The following is a 22,405-nucleotide window of genomic DNA, read 5'->3' as shown; positions in this document are numbered from 1 at the left end:
TGTGAGAGTCTCTCCCTCCACCATCCCTCATGCAATGTGTTCCAGATTCCATCTCCCAATGTCCAATTCCAGAGAATTGAGCACAGAATTCAAGGCTGGCACTTCCCTGCAACACCAAATGAGTGCTGAAGAGTTGGAAGTGGTGTCTCATGAATGAGCTGTTAAACTGAGTCCCTGTCTACTTTTGTAGATGAAGTACTAAAAAATCCTCCCTACCAGCACACTTGGGTTTTCCACTGATGCCCCAGAGGAGCAAACACTAGTATTTTGAAAAAAGAAAACTAAATTAAATCAAATACAATATTTTTTATTACAAATTGCAGACTATTGGTTTAAAACAAACCATGCTTTATTTTAAAGAAGAACAAGGAAGTTGGTTTCTCATTGAGTGTTCTCTCTCAATCAACATTGCAAATAATCAAATATCAGATCACCATCAATTATTATTTGTGCAAATTTCAGAGCACAATTGGCATGTTTCCTACATTGCAAATGACAATGCTTCAAAAGATACCTTATAGCCACAGGGTGTTTTGGGATGGAATGTGTTGTAGCAGAGCAGGTCATCTGTCTTTCTCTCTTATTTTCCTCTCTCTCACTGACGTAACTTCTCTATCGTTAAAAAGGAGGCATTGAAGAAAGTACAGCAATCTCCTCCCTTGCCTCCCACAACAGCGTGGGAGGCAAGAGAGGAGACTGCTAAGGCTTTGATAGGAATCTTCTCTGGCCACTGAAGAGTTGCCAGATGACTGGAGGAACAACAAATGAGATACCTTTATCTAGGAATGGCAGTAGGGATAAGCTAGATAATTGCAGCCAGGGAATTTTTAGAAAAGAATTTGAGCGATAAGATTAGCCTCTAGATGGAGAGGGAGGGCTTGATCAGGGTGAGTGAATTAAGGTGAGATCCCGTCTGACTAACTTGACTGAATTTTTTGAAGAGGTGACTAAGCATGCTAATGAGGGGAAGTGTAGTTGATGTATTCATGCATGAACTATGTTGGCAAGGTCCCACATGGGATACTGGTCCAAAAGGTAAAAACCCATGGGGATTGAGGGCAATTAAACAAATGGGATCCAACATTGGTTTGGTGATAGTGGAGGGTTGATTTTGCAACACCTGCTTCAAAAGGGCATCTATAGTACCAATGCCCAAGAAGAGTATGGTGACCTGCCACAATGATTACCATCCAGTAGCACTTAGATCCAACAGAATGAAGTGCTTCGAGAGATTGGTTATGGTGCGAATCAACTTCAGCCTCAGAAATGACCTGGATCCCCTTCAATTTGCCTATCGCCACAACAGGTCAGCAGCAGATGCTATCCCACTGGTGCTGAACTCTGTTATGGACAATCTGGACAAGAGTAATGCATATGTCAGGCTGCTGTTCATTGACTAAAGTTTGGCATTCAACACAGACATCCCCTCCAAACTTATCACCAGGCTGCAAGACCTGGGTCTCTGTAATTCCCTTTGCAACCGGATCCGTGAGTTCCTCATCAGCAGACCTCAATCAGTACGGATCGGTAACAACATCTCTGTTGACCGTCAACGCAAGTGCACCTCAAGGATGAATGCAACCAAAGAGCTAGTCGTTGACTTCAGAAAGGGGAAGTTGGGAGACCACGTGCCAGTTCTCATTGGCAGGTCGGAGGTGGAGAGAGTAAGCAGCTTCAAATTCCTGGGCGTTAACATCTTGGATGACCTGTCCTGGGCCCAGCACATAGATGCAATCACAAAGAAGGTGCACCAGCACCTTCACTTTCTTCGAAGCCAAAGGAGATTTGGCATGTCACCAAATACTCCAACAAGCTTCTACAGATGTACTGTTGAAAGTATCCTGACTCGTTGCGTCACAGCCTGGTACGGTAGCGTAGTAGTTAGCATGACGCTATTATAGCGCCAGCGATCGGGGGTCAATTCCTGTCACTGTCTTTAAGGAGTTTGTACATTCTCCTGGTGTCTGTGTGGGTTTCCTCCGGGTGTATCGGTTTCCTCCCACATTCCAAAGACATATGGGTAGTATAACATGGGTTTAAATGGGTGGCGCGGACTTGTTGGGCCGGAAGAGCCTATTACCATGCTGGATAAATAAAGTTTTTATACAGGAATGCAAGAGGCCGCAGAGAGCAGTGGACACAGCCCTCCCCACCATTGACAGCATCTATAGGACGCGCTGCCTCAAGAAGGCAGCATCTATCATCAATCTATGCCCAGATTCCACGTCATGCCCTCTTCTCGCTGCTACCATCAGGCAGGAGGTACAGAAGCCTGAAATCCCACAATGCCAGGTTCAAAAACAGCTACTTTCCTATAACCATCAGGTTCTTGAATCAAACTGCACAACCCTAATCCTACCTCAGCAACGGACCACTACAGACCACCTATTGCAATTCCACCTATTGACTTGTCTCTGATTGTTTTCTTTGCACTAATGTCTTGGTTTGCACAATCTTTATTTTCTTTTCACTGTCTTGTATAACTTATGTTTAATTTATGTATAATTTATGTTTTGTTTGTTGTCTGAATCTACATGCTTGTTATTGCTGCTGCGAGTTTTTCAATGTACCTGTACCTCACCATGCTTGTGCACATGACAATAAACTTGATTTGACTTGACTTGAACAGCAAAGAGAGTCTGTGAAAGATTAAGAAAGAAGGAAGAATTAGAATGTGAGATAAAGATGGCTACAAATGTAAAAACAGATGAAAAGAATTTCTACAGGTATTTTTAAAAGAAAATAATTAACAAAGTGAGTTTTGGTCCATGGAAAGTGTGTCGGGGATTTAATTACACAAAATAACGAAATGGCAGATGAATTAAATAGGTATTTTATATTGGTCTACCCTATAGAGGATACAGCATCCCAGAAATAATGATAAATTGGGAATTCAGAGGAAGAAGCTCAGGAAACTTCTAATCATCAGAGAAGCAATACTGAGCAAATTGTTGGAGCTGCAGGCCATCAAGTTCCTGAGTTCTGATGAACTTTATCCTTGGATCTCAAAAATGTAGCTGGTGAAACACTTGATTTATAGTCTTCCAAAATTTCCCAGGTTTGGTGAAGATACCAATAGTTTGGAAAATTGCAAATGCAACTCCTATTTTCAAAAAGGAAGCCAGAAAGTAGAAAAATACAGCCATTTTTCTTAACATCTGTCAAAGGGAAAATGTTAGAAGTTATCATCACAGGCATTAGAATGGCACAGGGCATTTAGAAAAATTCAAGGTAATCAGGCAAAGTCAAGATGGTTTTGTGGAAGAGAAATCATGTTTAACTGATTTATTGAAGTTCTTTGGAGAAGTAATATGTGCTCTGGATAAAGTGGATCTACATTATTTAGAAGGTATTGATAAGGTGCCACATCAAAGCAACTGCAGAAAAGAAAAGTTCAAAATGCAGTAGGTAACATAAACAGAAGATTGGCTGGTTAACAAGAAATGAAGAGTAGACATAAATGTGTCTTTTTCTGGAAGACAAGTATGATACAGAATTTTGACTCGATAATTGTGCCATGGAGTCATAGAGACATACAGCCCAACAAGTCCACACTGACCATCAACTGTTTACGTAACCCTACATTAATCCCATTTTTACTTTCCCCACATTGTCATCAACTCCCCCCCTCCCCCCCACCCCAACAAAAGTCTATCATTCACCACATGGAGGTCACCTACACGGTCACAGGGAGAATGTGCAAACTACATACAGATAGCATGAGAGGTCAGGATTGTACCCGGGTATCTAGTGCTATGAGGCAGTGGCTCCACTAGCGGTGCCACAGTGCTGTTTTTTAATTTTTAAAAAATTAACCATAACCATTTTATTCTCCCCACATTCCCATCACCTCTCTCTCAGATATTACAATCACCTACACACAAGGGACAATTTTAACCTACCAACCACCACATTTTTGGGATGGGAGGAAACCAGAGCAACCCGGGGAAACCTAAAGGAAAGGTTCCATACAGACAGCACCAGAGGTCACGATTGAACCAAGGTCACTGGAAATGTATGCCATTTGTGCTCTGTCACACTGGCCAATCAAGTACTATCACAGGAAATCCTGGAGTAACGTTAATCATTAATAAGAAAGTAGTGAATACAGATCCTGCCCAGACCCAAGAGTGATAGTAAAGGACATTCAATCAAACAGATGATTGACATTCCCAATATCTGCCATTTGGCAATCTGATCTAACAGACCAATTCATGCATGTGGTGTACATCTCCTCACTTTGGTTTAAATTGTTATCTGTGTCTCCCTGATAATATTTTTCAAAGGCAAAGTTGAATTTATTGTCATATGCACAAGTACATATATGCACAGGTGCAATGAAAAACTTACCTGCAGCAGCATCACAGGCACATAGCATCATATAAGCAGCATTCACAAAGAAAACATAAATTAAATATAAATTATACACAATTTTTACAAGAAAACACAATTAGAATGAAAAAATGCCCATTTTAGTGCAGAATGGTCATAGTGTTGTTACAACTCTAGTGATTAGGGTTTTGCTGGTTGGTTCAAGAACCAAATGTTTGAAGGGAAGTAGCTGTTCTTGAACCTGGCAGTGTGTGATTTCAGGCTTCTGTGCCTCTTGCCCAATGGTTGCTGTGAAAAGTTGGCATGGGCCGGATGGTGAGAATCTTTGATGATAGATGTTGCCTTCTTGAGGCAGCGCCTCCCGTAGATACTACTGTTTGTGGGGAGGGATGTGCCCGTGATGTATTGGGAAGAGTCCACTACTCTCTTCTTACTTGCCTGTGCATTCAAATTGCCGTACCAGACCATGATGCAACCAGTCAGGATACTTTCAACAGTACATCTATAGAAGTTTGTTTGAGTGTTTGATGACAAGCCGAACTTCCTTAACCTAAGAAAGTAAAGACGCTAGCGTGCTTTCCTTATGATTGCATCTATATGCTGGTCCCAGGACAGGTCATCCGATATGTTTACGCCCAGGAACTTAATGCTGCTGACTCTATCCACCGTTGATCCCCCAATGTAGACTGGTGCATGTTCGTCCTCCTTCCCCTTCCTGAAGTCACAATCAGCCTTTAGTTTTGCTGCTGTTGAGCGAGAGGTTGTTTTTGTCGCACCACTCAACCAGGTGACCAATCTCGTTCCAGTGAGCTGACTCATCGCCACATGTGATTCGTCCAACCACAGTAGTGTCGGCAAATTTGAAGATGGCATTGGAGATGTGCTTGGCCACACAGTCACATGTGTATAGAGAGTAGAGCGGGGGCTAAGCAGGCAGCCCCCTGCTCTACTCTATACTGTGAGCACAAAGTGACTGCTAAGTTACAAACACTGCAAACAGTTACTACACTTCAAGGATGTTTCATTGGGATTAAAGCAGATAAGAATGGAAACATTCAGCAGATCAGACAGCATCTGTGAAGATTTAGATTTTCAGATCAATGACCATTCATCAGAATTCAAAGAAGCGAGATATCTTTAGCCATGCTTATAGGCAGTCTGACAAACAAAAAGAAATGGAGACACATGACACTGCAGATGCTGGAATCTGGAGCAACATTGAAGATGCTGGAGAAACTCAGTAGGTCAGGCAGTATCTATGGAGGGAAGTAGACAGCTGACATTTCAGGTGGAGACCCTTCATCTAGACCGAAAGATAAATGGGAGATAGCCATACAAAAAGGTGGAGGGAAGGGGTGGAACAAGACCTAGCAAGTGGTAGGTGGATCCAGGTGAGGAGGGGATAGTGGAAGTGTCTGTAAAGGAGTGGAAAGCAGAAGTGATTAAATGACTGAAAAGGAAAATAAAAATTACCGTGTCCAAAAATAAAACATAAAATGATGGAAATATGCAGCAAATCAACTAGTATCTGCAGAGAGAGAAAAGTTAATGTTTTTTTGTTGTTGACTTCCATCAGGAAATGTTAACTATTTTTCTCTCTCCGTAAATACTTCCTGTGATTAAATGATAGCAGGGATGGTGGTGTATGAGAGGTTGATTGTGGGCAAAAAAAAAGCAAATGATGATTCAGAGGAGATGTAAGTGACAACAGCAAAAGTGTTTGGGCAACAGCAAAAAGCAACATAGCTTCGTCACTTCTTTAAAAAAGTGTTTAATAATTTTTAGAAGATATTATAGTAAAACCCTAGCTATTTCCAAGAGGCATGTGATCTGCCTCACACTTTCTTATGGGTTGGATCCCACCCCCCACCCCCTCCAAAAGTTGACATCTTCTGGCTGCACAGGAGCAGGCGGCGTTATTTATCGGAGTAGTGATCAGTTTGCTCAGGAAAGGGTTTTGTTTCGGTAAGGGGTAGGGGTGTTAAATGCGAGCCGCTGACAACAGTTTTGGTTGTGGCTGTGATTTTATGTAAGTGTTGAAGCAAGGGGCATCTTCCACTTCCAGTTCAGAGGGGTGAGGAGCGGCTGGTCAGCAAGGAGGAGGCTGCACTGCAGCGTGTGGTGTTGATGTCGGGCCGGGGCTGCCGTTAATCCACTGGAGGGAGCCGAGCCGATGAGAGGGAGAGGGAGCGGCGGCGGCGGCAGCAGCAGCGAGTGAGCGGAGCTGGAGGCGGCGCGATGCGGGAGCTCGGCCGCTGTCAGCCAGGCCCTGGGCCGGGACCACTGCTGCGGTTCCTGGGCCGCCGGGCGCTGAGCGGCGACCGCTTCCTCAAGGAGGGCTTCCAGCGCCAGCGGCTGTCGGGCTGCAGGAATCTCTTCAAGAAGGACCTGCTCGGCCACTTCGGCTGCGTCAACGCCATCGAGTTCAGCGGCGGCGCTGGCGAGCTGCTGGTGTCCGGTAAGAAGTGGGGGGCCGTGGGCCGGGCGAGGCCGGGTTGGGGAATGGAGCCGGACAGCCGCCTGTTTACATAGACGACGCGCCCTGTTGTTATGGATACGTACTCCCCCTCCACCCTTCTTCCCCTCCACCCTTCTGGAGGGGTCCTGCCTGCCATCTTCCCCCCTCCCCCCCCCCCCCCCCGCCTTGGGCTACCAGAAATCGAGGCCGTGGTCTGATGAAGCGCTGCAGGCCGCAGCCCAGCCTCCCACACTTTCCTGTCACCCTTGCCCCTGCCTCTGATCCAGGAGTGGCTGCACTTGTGTTTTCGTTAAAATCCCAGATGTTAACCTCCCACTTCATGTTCATGTCCTTGCAGAGACTGTTTAGGCAGAATTGGTCAACAGGTTGGGGGCATCCAGTGTTTTAAATTCCTTGCTGATATCTATCTTCTCACAGGGTAGCAAGGGAAGGGAAAAGGATTCAGTTTATAGTATTACGCTGTCTGCCTGTAGCCCCGGGCTGTCGATGCAAAACTCAACTTACGTTTGAACATCCTAGGACTAGATAGGAGCACAATTAGACAATATTTGATGTTGAACAACATGAGGGTGGATGGTCAACAACTTGGTCAAAGAGGTGCTTGTTCAGGAGGGTTCAAAACGGGAGAGGGGTAGAGCAGCACAGAGGTTGAAGGAGGTAAATCCAGCATCAAAATAAAGACACAGCTGCAATGATGGAGCATTAAAACTGAGGATGTTCAATGGGTCTGAACCCAGTAACGGATCTTGAGTGGTGGCGGGGATGAAGAATGAAAGGCTGTTGTTGCAAACAGTCTGCTGGAGGAACTCAGCGGGCCACGCAGCATCTCTGGGAGGAAAAGAATTGTCGACATTTCAAGTTGAAATCCTGCATTAGGATTCCTTTCCTCCCATAGATGCTACTCGACCCGCTGATGTCCTCCAGCAGATTGTTGCTCCAGATTCCAGCATCTGCAGTCTCTCCAAAGTCTCCAAAGGCTGGAGTTGTTGGACTAGATGAGGTTAGAAACACAGAGACTATGAAAGAATTTTATTAAAAATTTGACCATTTTAATATACAGCCAGTTTAGATCAGCAAACACAAAACACTGATAGATAATGGGGAGGGTGTGAGTAATGATAGGGGGATCAGAGTTTTGCGAAAAAGCTCATGGTTCACTTAACAATAAATTGCTAATGTAATCTGATCCTTCAAAGGGGATTTTAATTTAGCATTTCATAACTATGTTATTTCTACAACATAGATTCTAATGTTAACAGGTACATGGATAGCAAAGGTTCAGAAAGATGTGGGCCAAACACTGGCTAATGGGACTAGCTTAGATGGGCATCTTGGTCGGCATAGACAAGTTGGGCCAAAGGGCCTATTTCCATGCTGTATGACTCAATGTTTTTAAATATTGGCAAGTTGTAGCAGTGTTTTTTTTTTTGGTGGTAAATCTTCAGCCACAATATACCAGTGGTGAAAGGAATGAATGTTTACAGTAATGGATAGGGTGCAGTTCAAGCAGGTTGGTTTACATTGGATGATGTAGTTTTGGAGCTCTAAGTGGAAATAGTATATCAACTCCCTTTACAATATTGAAAAGACTTTAGAATTCAAAGTGAGCCAATTGCCTTAAAATACAGTATCTGACTTATAGTCACAGTATTTATGTGGCTGATCTATTAAGTACATTGTGATTCTCAATATGAATCATGAAGATTTAGTGATTGGTAATGCTTTTGGAAGTCAGGGCAAGTCTGATGTAGGTGAAGGCTTCCTAACACTTGTATTACACAGTTGTCCCGTACCACTTATCGGCCAAGGCAGAATTGTTGTCTAGGTCCTGTTACATGAGGGAAGGTACTGAATCATTATTTGTGAATAGAATTAAAAATACATTCATTAGCAGATATCTGCACTGCTGACATTGGGACTGATAGAAGGTCATTAATGTGGTAGAAGATGGCTGGGTCAATGACATAGCCCTGAGGAACTCTGACTGTGATTGCAGAGATGGCCTGCTGTCAAAATGATTGATCTCCAAATACCACAACCATCTTCTTTACTTCTACATATGACCGCAATTAATGTAGAGTTCCCTGCACTCCTCCCCCACATTCCCCCCACCTCCCACTCCCAAACACCAAAATTCCAACTGACTTTAGTTTTACAAAGGCTCTTTGATCCCATTCTCAGTGGAATGTTGCCGTTGTGTTCTGTCAGTCTTGTCTATCCTCTGGAATCCAGCTCTTTTATCAATACTTGGTCCAAATCTGTTATGATGGTTGGAACTGAGTGGTCTTGGCAGAACCCAAACTGATCACCTCTCACTAGGAGTGTGTTGCAAATCTCCATCACATTGAATAATGTTCATAATTTCAATCCTATATATCCCAGCTCAAATTTTGAGTTCTGGCCATGAGAAAATAGTTTTCTTCATGTACTTTTTTTTTTCCCCCCACTTACTTCCTTGTCTCCTTCTACCTTTCACCCAACTGCCCCTGTCTCCCAACTCCACTCTTGCCCCCCTACCCCCAGCCCCCATCCTGGCTCCTTCTGCCCATCATCCTTCTGTCCACCTATCACCTACTGGCCTCTGTCTCACCCCATCACTCTCCTCTTTATCCTGGCTATCCTCTCTCTCTGCTCTCAGTCCTGATACAGGGCTTCAACCTGAAACATTGACAATTCCTTTCCGCCCACAGATGCTGCTCAGTTTGCTGAGTTCCTCCAGCAGATTTTTTTTTTTGCTCCAGATTCCAGCATCTGCCATCTCTTGTCTCTATGTGAAAAAGTTTCTTTGTATCGACAGTATTGATCCCCTTAATAACTTTAGTACTTAAAATGTTGAGGGGTGAACAAGTCAAAACTGAGAGGAATGCAAACCAGCTTTTGAGTCTTTTCTTATAATTTAACCATTTAAACCCTGTCATTATTTTGGTGAAGTGAATTAGTACTTTATCCCTTTACAAAGCCATTGTATCTTTCCTGAAGTTTATTTTCCAAAATGGTATGCAGTACTCTACGGTAAAACATTTATATCATATGCTCGTTCCAGTGTTCAAACCTTCTTGAGGTAAAACCCAAGATTTTTTTTTGTATTTATATAGCTTTCAGTTATTTCTGCATTTATATCTAAAACAATCAAATGTACCCAAAATTCTTGATTGTTAGCTCCTTTTTTTTTGAGGGGAAGTGATATTCCTGCTGGAAAGAAAATGAAAGAGCTTTCGTGGCCTGTTGGGGCAGGCAATGCAGTTGGGCTCCGAAAGACAAAACTGATGGCAAGAGCACAATTCTAAGAGAAAGTTGTCTGCAGAACTTGCTCTCTCTGCCACTTTTGAGCCAGAGAATCATACAGCATGGAAACAGGCCCTTCAGCCCACTGAGTCCCCACTAACCATCAAGCCCCATTTGCACTCGTCCCATTTTGTTTTCTCCACATTTCTGTCAACTCCTCACATATTCTACCACTTAGCTGCACGCTGGTGGAAATTTACAGTGGTCAATTAATCTATAAACTTGCACACCTTTGGAATGTAGGAGGAAACTGGAGTACCCACACAGTTACGGGGGAACACACAAACTCCACATAGACAGCACCAGAGGTCGAGATTGAACCTGGTCACTGGAACTGTGAGACAGCAGCAGCTCTGCTGACTGTTCTGCTCTGCTGACTGTTCTACTCTGCTGCCCTCAACACTGAAACAGGACAGCTTGAATACAATAAAATTGAAGTTGATCAACTTTCATCAGTTGAGTTTATGATGGCTACCTTTGGATATCTTGTTAAAATTTATTTTTAGTAAACAAGTGTACAAATTGAAATCTGTATTGTTTATATGTTTATTCTCAAAAATGTTGGTCTTTATGTCTAATAATACTTCAGAATATGGTATGTTATTAAATTTGAAAGTTATTTCCCAGGATGGTTTCCAGCAGCAACTTCCATTCATGCAGCACCCTTAAAGTAGCAAAACCTCGAGTCACATCAGGAAAGCGTTATCAAACAAAGCTTGGTGCTGAGCAATACAAGGATGTAATATAGGCTACATGATACATGTCTAAAATCTTGAGTGAATTCTAGAGTTTATGGGCCTAGATCTTGAATCCACAATTCCCACTGGTGGCGTAATTAAATTTGGGGATAATCAAGTGACCAGCAAGAGTGGGCATTTTTAAAATTGGTGTTTGGTTAAGCAATACCTTGATGTAGATCCACAAATGTGAGATAATGTTTGAATGTGACCTGTCGTGAGTTATAATCTGGACCAGAGTTTTGGGTGACAGAAAATAAAATGAGTGAGGCTGGCCTGGGGCTGACTGGAATAATCAAATCTATTGGTAATGTATGATTGATGGTTTCAGCAGATAAGATGAGGCAGAGTTGAACAAAGTTTTATGAAGGTGGAAATAAGTGATTTCACTGATGGCATTAATATGTGTTCCAAAACTTATTTTGGTTCTAATGTGCACTTCTCTCTTCAATGTATGGTATTTAGTGGAGGATTTATTTTCTGTCTCCCCATTGCAAGATATTCTGTGCTTTTGTGGTGGTGATGTATTCTTTGAATAATTAGTTGAAATTGAAAATGATTAGAAAGCAATGGGTCAGAAAGCTATTTGTTACCTCATGGTTAAATCCTTAAAAAAAAATTCGCAGACTGCTTCAATTTCCAGGTGTAATCTGATCCTCAATTCCAGCCCACTGACACATTGCTTAATCTTTCCACTGCTCCAATGTTTCTAGATTGTTGATTTGAGGTTTTGTATTGAATGAGCAGAACTTTCCTCCAACTAAATATTTAGAAGACCAAACCAATTATCTTCAATCCAATTATGAACTCCGTTCCCTGGCTACTGACTGATTCCTCTTGTTGGCAACTGTCCAAAACTGAACTGGACCATTCCAATTCCCTTCTTGCAACTCTTTGGCTTCCCTCCTTTTAAAATGCTCCTTAAAAATTTGACCAAAATTTTATTTATCTGTTATAATATTTCCTATTTGGCTTGGTGTTAAACTATGCTGGAAAATGTTCCTGTATATCATCTTAGCAGTATACTGTTTTGAAAAGCAAAGTACTGTATGTGCTGGAAATCTGAAATAGAACAGAAAATGCTGGAAACATTGAACAGCGATATGGAGAAAGTATCTGAGTTAATATTTCAGTTCATCCACTCAAAATTGTGCTGAGACCTCCATCTCTGAATGTGGCAGTTGAATGTAGATTGTTGTTGAGAGTCTTAGACTAGACAGAGAACTATCAAATACTTCAGCTTATGGGTGTGTCTGGGTCCATGCAATTAGAATTAATCAGGGCCAGCATGAAGGGGGTGGGAGACATGGCTTCAGGAGATCTAAATTAGATACTGTTTTGAAATAATCTGTACTGTGTGTCTGACACTCAAAAGTAGGGCAAGGACAAGAAAGTAGCTGAAGCTCTTCCAAGACTTGCTTTTATTCCCTCTTACATTCTTGGGATACTTTCTCTTTTCTGGTACAATTATTACATGATGATGGACCTTGAAGAGTGAGTTAGCAATTGCATCTAAAGAGGCAGATTAGTGCGCCACTTTTGATAACCACAGCCTGACAAGGAGGGGTGAACGGGAAGAGGTCTAATTTGATGAGGCTTTGGGGATGTGGTAAGAATGGCATGCACTAACATAGTGATAGATCTATTAATGATACTGAAAGGCCATCCTGCAACTAGTTTTATATAACTTTCTCTCTGTACCTTTTAACCATGGGAGGTTTACTTTTTTTTTGGAAATGTACAATTTACAGCTGGAATTATGCTGGCTGGAAAAATGCATGGGATTAAAACAGCATGCCGAAAGTTTTCTTAATGTGGCAGATTAGACGTTTTTGTTACATACTTTTTAAGTGTTTAGGATGTTTTTGCACGTGAATTTAATTCTGTCCTTCTGTTTCATAATTATCATCTTGCTTAGAAGAGTGATGTGATTATTGAGGCAATGGATCTGAAGATAGTTGTTCTTCTTAAAAAAAAAAGTTACCTGTCAGCCACAGGTGAAGTTGTATTTTCCCCATTTATAAATATAGAATAACTGACAAACTTGAAGAATTTATTATTCCATGCGATCTTTTGCATATTCTGTATGATGGTACAAATGTTGATGTATTTTGTTTTCTTGTTTCCTGATATATGTGTGCCCTGTCATTTTAAAACTATCTTTAGAATTGTTTGACTTTGTGGAATATCTACAGTGAAACTCCATTAATCTGACATGCTGGGGATTTTGGTGCTGGAATGGCAGATTTTCCGGTCTATTGGATACTATTCCAGTTAATACTCCAACAGACTTTTGATTCACCTTTTTAGATGCTACACAGTGGTAAAATAAATTTTCCAGTAGACTGGTAAATTTAAAGGGAGCCCGGAAACCAGAGGCTCTAATATGTTAATAGGAGTGCAGGAAGCATCAAAATTTCCAAACAATCGGATAGTGACTTATCGGAGATTTACTGTGTACTGTATATTAATGTTCGTATGCCTAATTCATTACAAGATAATTACTGGTGTCTAATGACTGCACTTTAATAATTGTGTATCAGAATGCTTTCTCATTTTCTGTTTCCAACTCTCTTAATATTGGAAATGCATTCTGCCTATGTAACCTACCTAAGCATCTCAATTTTAATCGTCTCTATTAAACTTAAGATTATCAGGATCATCCTTGCAGCTCTGGCCTCGAACACTTAAGTCCCTTGCATCTGATACTGTTCTTGTCAGTTTATTCTGCAGCCTTTCATTTTATTCCGTGCACCAGACAAGGCCTAACCAGTGACATGTAAAAGCTTATTTGTTTTTCATATTTGTGCACGATACCTTGTATCTCAATAATTTACTAATATCTTCTTGAGAGTGACTGCATTTCTAGGTTTTGTGCCATCTGTGAGCTTTGAGACTTCAAACTCTTTAAAACTTAATGATCCGTATATTTTTTTTATAAAATGAAGTCCTAGCACTAACCTCTGGTACGCCTTCCTCTGATCTGAAAAAATTACCTTTTACCATTGCTGTCTGCTTTATAATCTTTCTGCCAAATTGTGCTGCAATTGTGTGAAGTTATCAATTATGCTATTACACACCTTGAAAGTTCATATAACAACAAACGCCGCCACCTTCCATGTTATTTCATGATAGAACTTCGTGATTTTTGTCAGGCAATGTTTGCTTTTAACAAATTTCCTCAGTGACAATATTTTTCATGAATGTTTCCCTTCTGCTCATTGGACTGATTGCTCTGTAGATACAGGCCATCCCCAGATAATGAATAGGTTTGGTTTTTACAGACATCCTTAAGTAGATTTTGTCTATGCCGGAAAATACACAAAAATCACTCTGTGGAAACCATACCTCCATAGTATTGTAATGAATGGCATCAAAAACACATATAATTGATAAGAAAGAACAATTACTCAAAGTGGAGAGAAAAAGAGGAATCTAGTTTTGCCATTCATAGGAATGAATGTATGTACGTACATCGGACTTTTGAATTTAATTATATTATGGGAGCTCGTTCGTACCTACAGGTGTCCATGGGTTGGGCGTTCATAACCTGGGGATGGCCTGTATTGGGATTAACCCTCTACTCTTTTTAATGACTATTTAACATTTGTAATTTTATGGTTCTATGGCAAAACTCCCACATCTGGACAGAATTAAGAACTTCTGCTATCTCCATCTTTTGGTTTCAGTGCAATATAATAGAAAGATTTTTTGGTATAGGAGCAATTTCTTTGATTCAGTGGTGTTAGTTGCTGCAATAGTTGTTTTCCAAGCTAAGTACATTCTGGACTGGGCTTGCATTGCCTAGTATCTGCTTATACGGCGTCATGACAAAAGATTGTAGCTAAAGTACCTCACAGTGATATGAATTGAGTATTCATGTATTTGTTTCCATGTGCCTCTCCAAATATTTTGTTCTGAAGTATTTCACAGTAATACCTCATTAGATAGGTTTGATGTGGAAGGCAGTGTTGATTTATATTTCATGCAAGGAGAGGAGGAAATGTGATCAAGCTCTGCAAATTCATCCACTAAAACTTTGATTACATAATATTACAAATAGATGAGCAACTCATACTACATTTGTAAGCTAACTTGCTTGGCTAAAGAAAATTACCAATAACCAAATCCAGTACTTGCCACTAACACCAGCTAAAGTTTAAGAAAATCTTCAACTAGGCCAAATTTTCAGTGCTTACATTTTCAGTAGCATTGGAATCAGTCTATAGAATAGTTCTTTGAAAGAACAGGCACAGATGTAATGGACAGAATTGCTGCTTCCTGTATTGCATGATTCCATAATTTACTTTTATCACCTTATTGATGACCAGAAAGGAAGGCCAGCTCAAGTATGGAGTGTTGCTCATTCCCTAACACTGTGTGGGATTTACTGATGACAAAATATTATTATTCTGTGTATACAAATAATATATTAATTATTCTTTATCGTCTTTGGTTTCTTGTGTGTGTTTTTTTTGTGGGGGCAGGTGGGGTAGTGGTTGGGATTGGTGATAAAGAACACCAATGGCCAACTCATTAACTTATTGGCAGTTTTTTGTGATCGTAGGCACTGATATCCAGAATAAGCCCAGACTTGCCTCATCGACATGCCAATTGCAAGAACTTGTTAAACAAAGGCAGTCAGATTCCCAGCAGCTGGGCCCAGTGGCATTTCTTCACACAAATCCCATCACAGCGAGAACTCACCTCACTTATGGAATAGCTTAAAAAGAGTCTCTGACAGGAGGAGAAACCATATCCCCAACCTTAAATAGTTCCCAAGCATTACATTTATTTTAAATGGTTTCTGTATTTATGAATAATTCAAAGATGTTAATTAAAGAAGATAGATATAAGTGAAAATACAATTGCTTTGAAAATCAGTTTAAAACAATTGAATAAATTCAGAAATTTTAAAAGAAGATTCTTCATCCCTTGCAAACGATCTTCCCCACTGTAATTGATGGAGAGAACTCCTTGTCCATACTAGTACAGGTATTTTGAGTGTGTTCCTTGCAACAATATGCTCTGCTGAATCCATGAGGAGTCGATTGAAGTGTTATTGCCGGAGTGCTGATTTATCTTTGATTTGGATATTTTTAATATGTAAAATACTTTTTAAAAAAAAGCCTTTTTATGTTCATTCACTATATGGCCACTCAGTGCTGAGAGGTGAGGCTTAATCTCCATGCTGACTAGCACCGTGAATGCAGACTATTGCTGGGGACTGGAAATAGCTGCTCCATATGACTAGAAGCTGTGGTCTCTTCACCTCCTGTTTGATCTGATGGAAGCTGCTGTCTGCGCTTCTCTTCATTTTGCTGCACAGCTCTCCCCAGGCTGTAGGTGTCTCTTTGTAATAAACACAACATTGGTCACTGGTATTTGAGCTTGCTAACATGGCAAAACCTCTGGGCTGAGAAGAAATGTACAGCCAAAGATAGGAGATGCAGCAATTTCCATCACATCCGACATGTGGTGATGAGAGGGACCATAGGACCCGTGTGGTCTGTCAGCACATGGAGCAAGCGCTGCCATTCCCTAGCAAAGGCCAGCACCCACTGGGTAAATGCAAGAATGCCAATGTCGAGTTCTGATATTTATGCAGAGAGCAAACATTACATAGTGACTGTGCTTCAAAATTATTTTTGAAGTCCCTTGAGGTCATGAAAAGTATATTTCATTCCAACCTTCCTTTCTACTGACTTGTATAAGTAACCTTAACTATTTAAAGTGATCAAAGGTGAACTGTACAGTTGTATGACTGAAGAGTAATTTGTAAAATTGTTTATGACAGGTGGAGATGATCGCCGCGTATTGTTGTGGCATGTTGATAAAGCTATTCATTCAAAAGCTAAGCCTACCCAATTGAAAGGTGAACATCTATCCAACATTTTCTGCTTGGCATTTGACAGCACAAATACCCATCTGTTTTCTGGAGGTAAGAAACTATGTGTGCAACATAATGATCCATCACTTAAACAATGATTTCTTTGAACATCAAGCAAAATCACATGGCTTGCTAAAATATTACAGTCAACATTCACTTTATATTTAAACTTGTATTACAAATTAAGAACTTAAATTTGTGGATATTTAGTGTTCATTTCTTGGTTACCTCTAAATGCTGTGCTTAAACTGGTTTGAAATCATTCAGGAGGCTATTTAACAAAGATGAGCATGCCTGCATTTTCCTGCTCTATCTAGGTACAGGTTAATGAAACAATTCTTTTAATTTTTATCAAAGAAGGGAAGGGAACTTGTTTAACAAAACATCCAATGGCCTTGTGTTGAGCAAGATACTGAATGTTGGGCTAACCAGGCAGCAACATAAGCAAACTGCAGTTTTGATTAAATTTTAAGCAAGTACTTGTCCCAGGTAGAAATATTGGAACTGATCCTTAACTCACTAGGATTCTTTTGCAGAAGTAGCACTTGATCAAATATATTTAATTAATATTTCAGATAAACTAATTAATTCCAAGCATAAACAGCATATATTCAATAAATGGATTCCTCTGCCTTATTTCCAGATTGGTATGCAATGAGTCAATAGTTGAGGCTATACAGTGATGGAAGTATATCGTACATAAATTAGCATAGGCAGTGTATAATACAGCATAGTTTCTTTACATTAAAAATATTCATTAATGTATTTTGTTTTGTTATGTTAACTTTGTTCAGATTTGGCAATGGAGCTGAAAATGCTTGTCATGCATATTATTTTTGTGTCCTCCATCTGGTTTTATTGGATCACTGTACACTAGTCCCTTAGTAAATTAAGTATTTTTAATACTTTAACATTTTTAAGATGTGCCAACAAGTGCCTGCACACCTAACAAACTCAATTTGAATACCTTTCTTAAATGGTGGAATTGGCAGAAACTCTGTGTATATGTTCAATCTGGGGATGTGGCCTGATTTGGGCTCCACCTATCTTGGACAATTGGGAGAGTATTATGTTTATATTGCTTTTCAGCTGAAGCTTAATGGAAAACAACTGTGTAAATAATGATTTTTGGCGATCATCTTATCATTTTACTGAACTTTTAAAGTCAGGTACATTCATTGACATTTGGTTAAAGACTGCAGTCCCAGGCAGTGAATTGGCCCATAGCTGCTTCCTACAAAACTGACAAAGAGGCAATTTCACGTTGCTTTCTTGAAGACTGGAGGAGCCAGCAGCTTTTTTTAAAAGCTGTTTCTCAGTTGGGACTTTTTTTTCGCAGTTCAGCCAGAGCAGTGGAAGGGAGGAGCCAGCAGCTTTTTTTAAAAAAACTTGTTTCTGATTGGCTAAGTGAGTGGCAACTCAGCCAATAAAAAGCAGGTAGGGTAAAGCGGAGCAGCCATTGTGTGAGTGAGCCAGTGTAAGAGTGGGGAGCTGAGGCTTTGACTCAAGAGGCTTAGGTGTGAAGAGGTGGAGGCTAAGTTGAGGTTCTGTTAAGTTCTCTTTCTTTCTTTATTATTGCACAGGTAGAGCAGTGGGAATGACATCTGGTGCAGTGGTGTGCTCCTCTTGCATGAAGTGGGAAGTCAGGGAAACCTCCAGTGTCCCTGATGACTACACCTGCGAGAACTGCATCCGGCTGCGGCTCCTTACAGACCATGTTAGGGAACTGGAGCCGGATGACATTTGTATCATTCAGGAGACTGAGGGGTTGTTACAGGAGTTACAGGGAAGTAGTCACACCTAACTTGCAGGAGGCAGATTGCTGTGTGACTGTCAGGAGAGAGAAAGGGAATAGGCAGTCAGTGCAGGGTACCCCTGTGGCCATTCCCCTCAATAACAAGTATATCATTTTAGATGCTGTTAGGGGGTGACAGCCTGCCAGCGGAAAGCCACAGCGGTCAGGTCTCGGGAAGGAGATGAGGCAAGCGGTAGTGATGGGGATTCATTGGTTAGGGGAGTAGACACGAGGTTCTGTGGACGATTGGTTTCAAAATAATTATGAAAAAGAATGTGACTGGTCATGGGGTTAAGATTCTAAACTAGAGGAAGGCCAATTTTGATGGCATCAGAAGGGATCTGGTAGATGTGGATTGGGATAGGTTGTTTTCTGGCAAAGAGATGCTTGGTAAGAAGAAGACCTTCAAGAGTGAAATATTAGGGAACCTTGGTTATCAAGGGATATTGAGGCCCTGGTAAAGAAAAAGGAGGTGCATATCAGGTATAGGCAGTTAGGTTCAAATGAGGCGCTTGAGGAGTATAAGAAATGCAAGAGAACACTTAAGAGAGAAATCAGGAGGGCTAAAAGAGGACATGAGGTTGCTCTGGCAGACAAGGTGAAAGAAAATCCAGAGGGTTTCTATAGCTATATTAAGAGCAAAAGGATAGCAAGGGGCAAAATTGGTCCTCTTGAAGATCAGCGTTGTCATTTATACGTGGAGCTGAAAGATTTTAAATTAATTTTTTGCATCTATGTTTACTCAGGAGACAGATACAGACTCTATAGAACTGAGGAAAAAGAGTAATGAGGTCATGGACTGTATCCAGATCACAGAAGAGGTGCTTGCTGTCTTGAGGTGAATTAGGGTGGATAAATCCCCAGGGCCTGACGAGGTGTCCCCCTCTGACCTTGTGGGAGGTTATTGCAGAAATTGCAGGGGCCCTGGCAGAGATATTTTAAATGTTCTTAGCCACAGATGGGGTACTGGAGGATAGCTGATGTTGTTCTGTTGCTTAAGAAAGGCTCTAAGAATGTTGGGAAATTATAGGCCGGTGAGCCTGACGTCTTTCGTGGGTAAATTATTGGAAGGTACTATGAGGGACAGGTTATGTAAGTATTTGGATAGACAGGGACTGATTAGGGATGGTCAACATGGCTTTGTGTGTGGCAGGTCAGGTCTAACCAATCTAATAGAGTTTTTTGAGGAGGTTACCAGGAAGGTTGATGAAGGGAAGGTGGTGGATATTGTCTACGTGGACTTTAGCAAGGCCTTTGACAAAGTCCAGCGTGGGAGGCTGGTCCAGAAGGTTAAGTCACTTGGCATTCGGGATGAAGTAGTCAAATGGATTCAATGTTGGCTTTGTGGGAGAAGCCAGAGAGTGGTAGTAGATGGTTGTTTCTCTGATTGGAGGCCTGTGACTAGTGGTGTGCAGTAGAGATCGGTGCTGGGTCCATTGTTTATCATCTATATTAATGATTTAGATAATGTGGTAAACTGGATCATCAAATTTGTGGATGAGACCAAGATTGGGGGCATAGTGGACAGCGAGGAAGGCTATCAAGCTTGCAAAGTGATCTGAACCAGCTGCGAAAATGAGCTGAAAAATGGCAAATGGAATTTAATGCAGACAAGTGTGAGGTGATGCACTTTGGGAAGACAAACCAGGGTAAGACTTGCACAGTGAATGTCAGGGCACTGAGGTGTGCGGTAGAACAAAGGGACCTGGGAATACAGGTCCATAATTCCTTGAAAGTGGCGTCACAGGTAGATAGGGTCGTAAAGAGAGCTTTTGGCACATTGGCCTTCATAAATCAGGGCACTGAGTACAGGAGTTGGAATGTTATGTTGAAGTTGTATACGATGTTGGTGAGGCCAAATTAAGAGTATTTTGTGCAGTCTTGTCACCTACCTACAGGAAAGATATCAATAAGCTTGAAAGAGTGCAGAAAAAATTTACACGGATGTTGCTGGGACTTGAGGACCTGAGTTACAGGGGTAGGTTGAATAGGGTAGGTTGAATAGGTTAGGACTTTTATTCCCTGGAGTGCAGGAGAATGAGGGGAGATCTTATAGAGGTATACAAAATTATGAGGGGCATAGATTGGGTAAATGCATGTAGGCTTTTTCCCTTCAGGTTGGGTGAGACTAGAACTAGAGGTCATAGGTTCAGGGTGAAAGGTAAAATATTTATGGGGAATATGAGGGGGAACTACTTCACTCAAAGGGTGGTGCGAGTGTGGAACAAGCTGCCTGCGGAAGTGATAGATGCGGGTTCAATTGTAACATTTAAGCGAGGTTTGGATAGGTACATGAGTGAGAGAGCTATGGAGGGCTATGGTCTGGGTGCAGGTAGATGGGACTAGGCAGGAGATCAGGCAGGCATCGACTAGATGGGCCGAAGGGCCTGCTTGTATGCTGTAGTGCTCCGACTATTTCTATTTGGGTTTTGTGCTATGGATTTGGATATTCAGGTAGAAGGGAGTTTATTTAACATTGTTTATGAAAGATCTAGTTTTTAATTGTATCACCATGCACAGTTTTATCTGTGGTATCAAAGATCTGCTTAATTTCTGCCAGTGTTCTTATTGGATTTTATGTCAAGTAATTATTACGCAGTGTCATGTATTCACGTAAGTTACTACACATATCTTCTTAAACAAAAAATTGAAGGGCTCAGTCTACGTCTTCGTTTCCAGGAAAGATTTGGGCACTTGATCCTTGTTATTTGAAATTTTTTGAAGGAAAACCACTGGGTTTTAAAAAAAAAGGGAGAGAAATTCTGGAGAAAATTCCCACAATGATATCCTTGGGGGAAAAAAATAGCTAATTGTTGTGTAGTTGAATGTCTGGGATGTAGTTAAAACCACAAACCAGAAAGTGCATTTGCAGCTTATTGTTACATACATAGAATCTCTATACTACCACTTAACTTCTTTATAAAGCAATACGATTATTTCAGTTACTTTAGATAATGAATGCGCAGTATTCCATTTGTGTTGCAACAGCTACTATATTTTGCTATGAAGGTAAATATCATTTTGGTGTTGTGTATGTTAGCATCTCCAGAGCTGATCCTGAGATTTGGGTAATTCTATTGACAAAGCAGATGTGCAATATTGTTAACAGCAATTTTTAGAGGTTGTTTTGAAGGCTAATTTTTTCCAATTTTCCTTCATAGGAAATGATGAGCAAGTGATTGTTCATGATGTTGAAAGGTAAGTTGAAGAGAAATGCCATCTAATGGCATAATATGTATAACATGGCAGAGGGTTTTGGGGGGGGGAAAAATACAAGGAGAAATCATGCAATTCACAAAAGTTATTACAGTACCAGTTATTAGAACGGTGCTCAGTTTTGAGTGTACTAAAAGTGTGGTTCACTGTTTGGATTATACAGTTTAAAGAAAAGTCTTCCAGGTTGGCTTCGTAATGGAGTGTTTAAGGCATTCTTGAATGTCTTATTCGGAATGTTATCTGAACCTGAAAATATTCTATCAATTTTTGTATATACTGGTTTGAAACTTATTTAATCCAGGCCCTTGTTTTGGCAATTTTCCTATCATTCTGAATTTTGGCCATAGTTTGATGAATGAAGACCTTGCCATCACACCATTCTCAGTGAAAGGGGGCTAATACAAGTCGTATATTTTCAAACTTGCAAATGTAGGAACTGGGACGTTATGCTGGATGAGGCTATAAATGTGTTTGTTGGTGGGGGGTGGTGGCAGAAGCAATGTCACTGAATGGATTTGTAATTGAGGGCAAGAGTTTTGAACTTTGATGTGGAATAGGGAATCAGTGGAGGAAAACAAGTGCAGAATAATGGGGGATAAAACCTCCACAAATCTCTAGTTAAAATGCAGCTGTCCAAGGTGAGAACTGGTATAAAACATAAATAGAACTTG

At 41.0% G+C, this 22,405-nt stretch overlaps 1 protein-coding gene across 1 annotated transcript in view; it reads left to right on the top strand.

Moving 5' to 3' along the window:
- The first annotated feature begins 5,947 nt into the window (after window positions 1-5,947).
- The window catches only part of dcaf5 (ddb1 and cul4 associated factor 5), a 66,473-nt gene continuing 50,015 nt past the window's right edge, over window positions 5,948-22,405 (top strand). Inside the window, exons 1-3 of the mRNA XM_052019895.1 lie at window positions 5,948-6,790; window positions 16,631-16,774; window positions 21,680-21,716. Of these exons, the coding sequence (XP_051875855.1) occupies window positions 6,571-6,790; window positions 16,631-16,774; window positions 21,680-21,716 (401 nt within the window). The 5' untranslated portion in view covers window positions 5,948-6,570. The remainder of the gene's footprint in view (window positions 6,791-16,630; window positions 16,775-21,679; window positions 21,717-22,405) is intronic.

Source organism: Pristis pectinata, chromosome 1 (assembly GCF_009764475.1).
Source record: "Pristis pectinata isolate sPriPec2 chromosome 1, sPriPec2.1.pri, whole genome shotgun sequence".
NCBI classification, from domain to species: Eukaryota; Metazoa; Chordata; class Chondrichthyes; order Rhinopristiformes; family Pristidae; genus Pristis; species Pristis pectinata.
The sequence above is the reverse complement of the archived record's forward strand: the minus strand, read 5'-3'. Positions and strand labels throughout refer to the sequence as shown.